Below are 7,708 nucleotides of genomic sequence, written 5' to 3' on the forward strand. Positions count from 1 at the left end.
AACAGATAACAATACAAATTAGCAGCACACAACACAGCTTATACGATAAATAAATAAACAATATTTTATGGTTGCCAATCTCCATGTCGTGCACAGTGACAGCGAAATGGTTCAGACTCAGCATATGCTACATATATAGGTGTGTGTTACACATAAAGGGGATTGTAATAGTAATGTCTTCACTTACTTGTAGATCCTTTGCATCTGGGTCGTCATCAACGGAATCTGTATCTATTGGATCAAACCTGTTAGTTCCATTGTAAGACGAATTCCCTCCTCGTTCCACATCTATGATTGTGGAACTGTAAAATAAAATAAAGCTCTTAGTAAGTATTGAATCCAATGTAATATCAAAAAATTAACACCACCACTGAATAGTGCAGTCAATGGTCTAAGGCAGTGTTTTTCAACCGTTTTCATGATGCGACCCCCCTGGTATAAAAAAAAATTTCCGCGACCCCCTTGACCCTTCGGTTTTTTTTATTATGTAGGTATGTATGTGCATGTTATAGTATTATTATTTATGGTCTCCAACTAAAGTACCCAGTTTTTTCGACCTTTGGCGACCCCCCTACAGAAGCTTATATCTATGGACCCACAGGTTGAAAAAAACTGGTCTAAGGTAGGTATGCTAGCCAGGCTTAGATAAACATAATAATATGATTAATAATAAGATGGAGTGTAAGTGAAACACCTCAACAAATAAGTCGCCACTTCTACCACTAGGCTTGTAATTTGAATAAGTTTTTTTTTGAAGATTTGTGCCCTTACTTGATTAGTACAATGTTTGTCATTAGGTTGAACTGAAAACGGTTTGATAGTAAAGAAATTGTAGACAGTTTTTCTTTTTTTTTGGATACAACATCTTGTTGGTATGTTGTCAATCTAAGCCAATTTATTCAAACATTGACGGTTTGTGAGTAAGACAAGGAACAAAAGTGGACTAGACAAAGGTATCTCACCACATTTTCTTCAGTCCATTGTCCATTACCGCTGCAAAGTACGGAGACTCGGGCGGAGGGAACCCCTTGGCATCCAGATCACTGGATGCCAGCTCATCTGTGGACAAAATATCATCTTAGGATTTGTATTTTGTATATGTCGCAGGCATCTGGTTTAATCTCCTGTTTGATTGAACCGCTAGCCCGTTCATTGGATGACGCTACTCAGTTGAATGACTAAAGAACAACTCGTCAAGTGGTTGACTGTAACGTCCAACGTCTTGACTGAACGTTATTCAGCGAAGTCGTTAAATGGGATATAGTATAGCAACTTTGTAATATCTGGTTAGGATGAACATGCCCAGACAAGAGTCAACAAAAAGACTATGTTACAAAGCTCTCATCTCACAAATTAACTAAACAACAACAATAAACATACATTGATATTGTTGTTCATAATTATCCAGTTTCAGCACATTTTTTTCTTTGAAACTATCTGCCGGCGGTGTAATAATAGGTAAATCCATGTTGTCACACTATTTTAACATAAATAACGCACTTTAAAGCTAATTTATTTGCAAAAAATAACAATACAAGTGCTTTTTGTGTCAGCTGTTCGCTGTTAGTCGCCATATTTGTTTTATTCACCACCTGACTGATTTTAAGTCCGCTAACTAGTTAGACGTTTTGTGACGCTTGTACAATCAACGTTCGGCCTAGTCATACAACTGAATAGCATCATCCAATGAACGGGCTAGCGGTTCAATCAAACAGGAGATGAAACCAGATGCCTGCGACATATATATACAGTTTGATGGTTTGTCGAAAGCTATAAAAGTTTACGTTTTCCCACACACAAAGTGCCCTTTTAGCGAAAACTATCATGAAACTTTTGACAGATAATAATTATATGCAGATTACAGGAGAAAACGGTGACTTTGTTCGTTTAAGTGGATTGTGAAACCCATAATAGACATACTGTCACCTTTTCTGGTACCTTTATTATGGTTTTTTGTTAGTCCTGATGATTTTCTTGATCTTCTAGTTGGCTGTTTCTTGTTTTCTGCTGGGATTCTTTTCCTTGATGTTGTTTTGGGCTGGAAATGAGGAATTATCAAGTTTCATGTACAATATTTTAGTACAGGAAGCTAACAATCTCCTACACACTAGTATGCAAGGTAGCATTTTTATATTTTTTGTGGCATGCTAATTATCCGCATTAAGCCAGGGAATAAGGGCCATAAGGCTTTTTTGGTGCACACTTTTATGGTCAAGGTAATCTCTTCCAGGCAATTTTACTAATATCTTACATAAAAATAATCAAAAATTTTGAGCTATTTTTATGTTGGAGCCGAAAAAAGAAGTCAAGGTATGCATATACTTATACCGTTTTTTGTGAGTGAGGACTTAGAAGGCTATTATCATTTTGGGAGAGGTCCCCAGACGATTCCATAATTAATATTATAGTCTCCAATCTGAAATAGATTGAGGTGTTTTAGTATGAAAATGTTAGGACTGTAATAAGTATTGTGTATTATCATTTAATTTCAGACATTTTGGTCAATAGCGTAGGTATAATGTAAGTTGATAATAGCATTTATAGATTATGACGCTCTGAAAGGTTTAAATACCATTTCATACCAAATTTAATACAGGAAACCATCGCATTTATGTCCACAAAATAGAAATTCAAATGATTCAAAACACAAGACAAAACAAAATTAACAAAATAGTAATGACAAAAATCCATAATTTCACAGATTAAAATTTTGACAGTGACGTGACGAGAGAGTGAGTGAGAATACGGGTTTTTTAAGACGCCGACACACTAGCGGCTTACGGACGCGGCTGTCAGCCGCGACTGAAAGTATGTACGGTCTTTTGGGACAGTTCGTGCCAGATAGCTCTCAGACGTCTGAAAGCTCAAGGTCAGTCCAAGGTTACATCCACGACTTACGTCCGATAATTTGAACAGCGTAGTGTACATTCCTTACCTAGATACCTTTAAGTCACGCCTGACAGCCGCGTCCGTAAGCCGGGTCCGCTAGTGTGTTGGCGCCTTTAATATTCTAAGGAGCAGAATAAGCCACAGATTACATACGGGAGCCGGCCGGCTGCCAGCTGGCGGCTGTCAAAACAAAAAAAACTTTCCTTTGTTTTTTGTGCCAGTATTTTTGCAAAAAAAGAAGATCCCATAGGATAGGCGTCGAAACTGTCTGGTTTCTTACGATAGCCTCTGCACGAAACCAACGAGTTAAACTGTACCAAGCGAGCGAAGGAGACCCGAAAAACACATGTCTACCTACTTTGGTTGGTTGATAAGAGTAAAAGTAAAACGACTTTATTTTTTATGAGATGATACTCGGCCATCCCAGTACGTTGCACTAGATAAATAGAGTACTCTTGAATTGTACACCAAGATATTACAGGGTAAGGCAGCCAAAATGTTTTTTTTTTCTTTTTATAATGATCAAACTGAAAACTAATCATAAGACACAAACACAAGATAAAGACAAAGAACAATCAACACTTATCCAGAATCACCTTCATAAAACATGGAAGAAACTTATAGTTACTGATAAAATGGGATCAGACACGACCTTTGATAGCACATCTGCAGGTTAGTAATATTGTATTAAATCCGTATTTTGATTTCAGCTGTTGACATGAACGTGGCTGATACTTCTGGTTGTCCAGAAGTTACGGTGAAGATTGAACCTGAGTATGAAGATCAAGAATCCAGTTCTAATTCTACTGTGAGTCTAAGTGCCAATTTCTCCATTGTCGGTTATCTAACCAACAGGGATTGATTTATAAATTAAACGTCATCTCCATATAAAATTCATGACTAGTTATGCTCTAACCGAGAATGGAGAAATTGGCACTAAAATATTTTACAGTTGATTCTTACGAAAATTTAAAGATTAGACTTTCTAAATAGCATGAGTCCTAGGACGTTTGAATGACAGATCCTTATGTCTGCTAAATAAAAATGGTGTTCCCATTTGGTTGATTGTTAGATTTTAATGTAACAAATGACATTTTATTCTAATAAATTGTATGGCTTATAGCCATCAAATGATAAAAGGGCTCATGCAATATTTTATTAAGGCCCTGTTTCATAATGTCTGGTTAGGTTAGTGGCTACTTGTGAGATAAAATCATGATAAAATACACACTGTCACTGTCAAAAAATAATAACAGAGTGACAGCATGTATTTTATCTCACAAGCAGCCACTGTGAACCAGACATTGTGAAACAGGGCCTTAGTTTAGTTTAAATACATTAATAGAATATTCTTATTTGTACACAAACAAGAACCAAACCAAGGGTTCAAGGCCAACCAAAACTGCTAGGAAGAAATTAGTTTATTTTGAAGTTATATTTTATTGCTATTATTGTTTTTTTTTTTTTTTTTTTATTGCTATTATTATTAGAGTGTTTTGTTTCAGGACATCAACAAAGATTCACAATTTGTCAACATAATGGATGATAACATAGATATAAAAGAGGAACCCCTAGAAGGTAAGAAAATGTGAATATTACAATTGTTTCTTACTTTGTAAGTACCCACTGTCAATGAATATTCTTCTTCTTAAATTTATGAGCCTTGCTCTTGTCGGTATAGTTTCCGACACTGCGGTCACTCTCACTCTGTCACAAGCCAGTTCTTTCATTTCTTCATACGACACACTTTGCCTCGATCTTAAGTTGGTCTTCATAGCTTTTTGTTAGTCTCCCTCTTCCTTTTTTGCCTTCTATTTTGTCTTGTACAGTCAGCTGCGTAAGTAGCTGTACACTTTTGTGCCTTGTCAAACTCACAAACTGATTATTAAAACATTGTTAGTTTGTTATGTAGCTAGTTTCCCAAGGAGCTTAAGTGTATATCTACTTATGCAGCTGACCATACCATGATTCTAAAACAACCTTATTTGGCTTTTTTTAGAGAGCAACCTTTTTAGTAATTAATGTAATTTGCAATTCCGTAATTTTATTCCGTACTCACTTTTGTATTTCTTTCTAGCATCCCCATCTACAATCCAGACTGGCAAGGATACTATTAGAGACAACAGTGAACTAAGTATAATTGATGAAAGAGACATCAGTCAAGTAAATAAAACGGTTGAAAAATACATCAGTCAAGTGAATAAAACGGTTGAAAAAGACAGCAGTCAAATTAAGGAAATGAACACATTCCATAACTGTGAAGAAGAGCTTCAATCACTAACGTTACTTCAGAAGCATCATGAAAATGGAGAAAAGAAATCGCCACGTCAGTGCAATGTTTGCTTGATAAAGTTCAAAAGCAAACAGGTTATGCTGAATCACAAAAAAACACACAGTGACCGTAAAAAATTTGTGTGCAATGAATGTGAGAAAGAATTCACAGCTAAGGCCAGCTTAAAGCAGCACATCGGGAAAATACATAATCAAATTCACCGACATAAATGCCAAGTTTGCGGTGATAGATTTGAGAACTCAAATCTCGCAATGGCTCACATGAAAACGCACACGGAATACAAATGTAATAAGTGCGACGAAAGTTTCTCGGATTCAGCTATGTTTGATGATCATAAAGTAACATGCCGTTTACAAAATAAACCCTATAAATGTAAACTTTGCGATAAAAGATATAATAAAAACGCGTGTTTACAAAAACATGTAAAATCACATTCAGAGAAAAAAGCGAGTTCTCATAAGTGCCTAGTCTGCCTAAAAGACTGTTACAAAGCACACAAATTGAAAATTCACTCTAGAATACATACCGGGGAGAAACCGTTCAAGTGCAATGTTTGCGATAAAGCATTTTCAAGGTTAGATACATTGTTGCATTCCCACATGCCCACGCACACAGGCGAGAAACCACACGAATGCGATGTTTGTAAAAAGAAATTTGTGACATCGACAAAACTAGCTTACCACAAGAGAACACACTCTGGCGTGAAGCCGTATGAATGTAAATTGTGCAATAAAAGATTTACCGTTTCAGCAGAAGTGGGAAGACATTTGAAAAATCACCATCGAAGCAAATTGAAGTTCAAATGCGATTTATGTGATGATTCTTTTTCGTTGGAAAAAAATCTTAAATCACACATAAAGAAAAAACATGCCTAAAATAAATAATGAGTGGTGTTAATAATATTTATCATGATGAACTCGATTGCAATTGGCTATTTATATTTAACCTATTCAATTAATAACTAGTCATAAAGTTAATAGTGTTTGTTTTCAAGAAAAATGCCACATATAGCGTTGGGCCCCACTTGCCTTTATGGCCATGTAGGCCATAGTCATCATCATCAGCCAATAATCATCCACTGCTGGACATACGACGAATCGACGAGCTGGACGACCGAATGGCGTAGTGGTTAGTGACCCTGACTACTGAGCCGATGGTCCCGGGTTCGATTCCCGGCTGGGGCAGATATTTGTTTAAACACATATATTTGTTCTCGGGTCTTGGATGTGCCCGAAAAATGGCAATAGGCCCGCCCCCTATGACATTGGGACTAACATAACACTCTGGCAAAAAGTGGGTGCAGCAATGCACCTCTGCCTACCCCGCAAGGGAGTACATTAGTACAAGGCGTGAGTGCGTGTGTGTGTGTGTGCTGGACATAAGCCTCTCCCAATCAGCGCCACAACACTCGGTCCTCGGCCTTCCTCATCCAACCACTACCCGCCACCCGCCTAAGGTCGTCAGTCCAGCGGGCAGGAGGGCGTCCCACGCTGCGTTTGCCTGTTCGTGGTCTCCATTCGAGAACTCGTCTACCCCAACGGTTATCGGTTCTTCGGCAGATATGACCACCCCATTGCCACTTTAGCTTGCATATTTTGACAGCTATGTCGGTAACCTTAGTCCTCTGACGGATAACCTCATTTCTGATACGATCCATCAGAGAAACCCCAAGCATAGCTCTCGTAGGCCATAGTATATAATCAGTAATCAAGCAAGTAGCTTTCCGATAAAAAATTGTTTCTCTACACTAATTTTCCATGCTTTAAGTTGCAATATTGATAATCTTCGGCTGATGAAAATATTGTACCTACCTATACCTTATAAAATTGTGAATGCAATAAGACAAGAAATGGTATAACCGACCCATAAATTATAAGCCATGTTACATGTATTAGTGTGTAAGTTGAAGGAAATAAATATTATTGAAAATATTTAAATAAATATTGTCATACTGATTTATGTGTATCTGTTTTTTCAGTAAAAAATGAAGGAGTAGACAATAATAAAAATGATGGAAAGGGTAAGGCCAAGGATGGAACCACCTAGGAAAACTATCACCCTACTATAAACTCTAACCTCTACTATTTGAACTGTTTTGTCACTATCTGTCATTGTTGAAAATCTCCCATTGTTCTCTGTCAGAGAGTGACAAAACAGTTAATGGGAGATTTTCAACCATAGACAAAAAACCATAGATTATAGATTACTTCATACTCAACCAATACTCAACAGCACTGCATTTTTTTTTAGATGCCGGCAAAAAAAATGCAGTGCTGTTGAGTATGAAGTCATCTATAATGTATGGTTGTCTATGGTTGAAAATCTCCCATTAGCTAAAGCGTCCAGTAACTTTTTTATGAATAAGGGGATTATAAACCTTTATACAGCTCCGCAATAACAAAATGCAGTGTCGCAGTATGACGGCTTTACTAGCGCCATCTATGATGTAGTTCTATTTTATTTAATGAGTTGTAGGTATGCTGGCACCTCACTTGGCTATTCGTATTTATTTGTTTTTTGCAATGT

The 7,708-nt window shown here is 37.0% G+C and overlaps 2 protein-coding genes across 4 annotated transcripts; one reads left to right on the forward strand and one right to left on the reverse strand.

The window, feature by feature from the left end:
• Positions 1-61: 61 nt before the first annotated feature.
• LOC105389696 lies at positions 62-2,663 on the reverse strand. 3 transcript variants are annotated; one of them, XM_048624022.1, is made up of 5 exons: positions 2,573-2,651; positions 2,329-2,416; positions 1,927-2,038; positions 963-1,059; positions 62-302 (listed from the first exon to the last, which is right to left on the reverse strand). In XM_048624022.1, exons 2-5 carry the CDS (start codon positions 2,392-2,394, stop codon positions 128-130), a joined length of 450 nt encoding a protein of 149 aa, XP_048479979.1. In that variant the 5' UTR covers positions 2,395-2,416; positions 2,573-2,651; the 3' UTR covers positions 62-127. The 3 variants fall into 3 exon arrangements, with proteins under 3 accessions (XP_048479979.1, XP_048479978.1, XP_048479980.1); XM_048624021.1 differs by having other exon boundaries at positions 66-302; positions 2,583-2,663; XM_048624023.1 differs by having other exon boundaries at positions 72-302; positions 1,939-2,038; positions 2,583-2,663.
• A 579-nt stretch (positions 2,664-3,242) lies between these two features.
• On the forward strand, positions 3,243-6,109 carry LOC105389695 (zinc finger protein 501). The gene is made up of 4 exons (XM_038116691.2): positions 3,243-3,371; positions 3,600-3,697; positions 4,395-4,467; positions 4,967-6,109. Exons 2-4 carry the CDS (start codon positions 3,608-3,610, stop codon positions 6,055-6,057), a joined length of 1,254 nt encoding a protein of 417 aa, XP_037972619.2. The 5' UTR covers positions 3,243-3,371; positions 3,600-3,607; the 3' UTR covers positions 6,058-6,109.
• The last annotated feature ends 1,599 nt before the right edge of the window (positions 6,110-7,708 follow it).

The sequence above is a fragment of the Plutella xylostella genome, chromosome 11 (genome assembly GCF_932276165.1).
Source record: "Plutella xylostella chromosome 11, ilPluXylo3.1, whole genome shotgun sequence".
In the NCBI taxonomy this organism is placed as follows: Eukaryota; Metazoa; Arthropoda; class Insecta; order Lepidoptera; family Plutellidae; genus Plutella; species Plutella xylostella.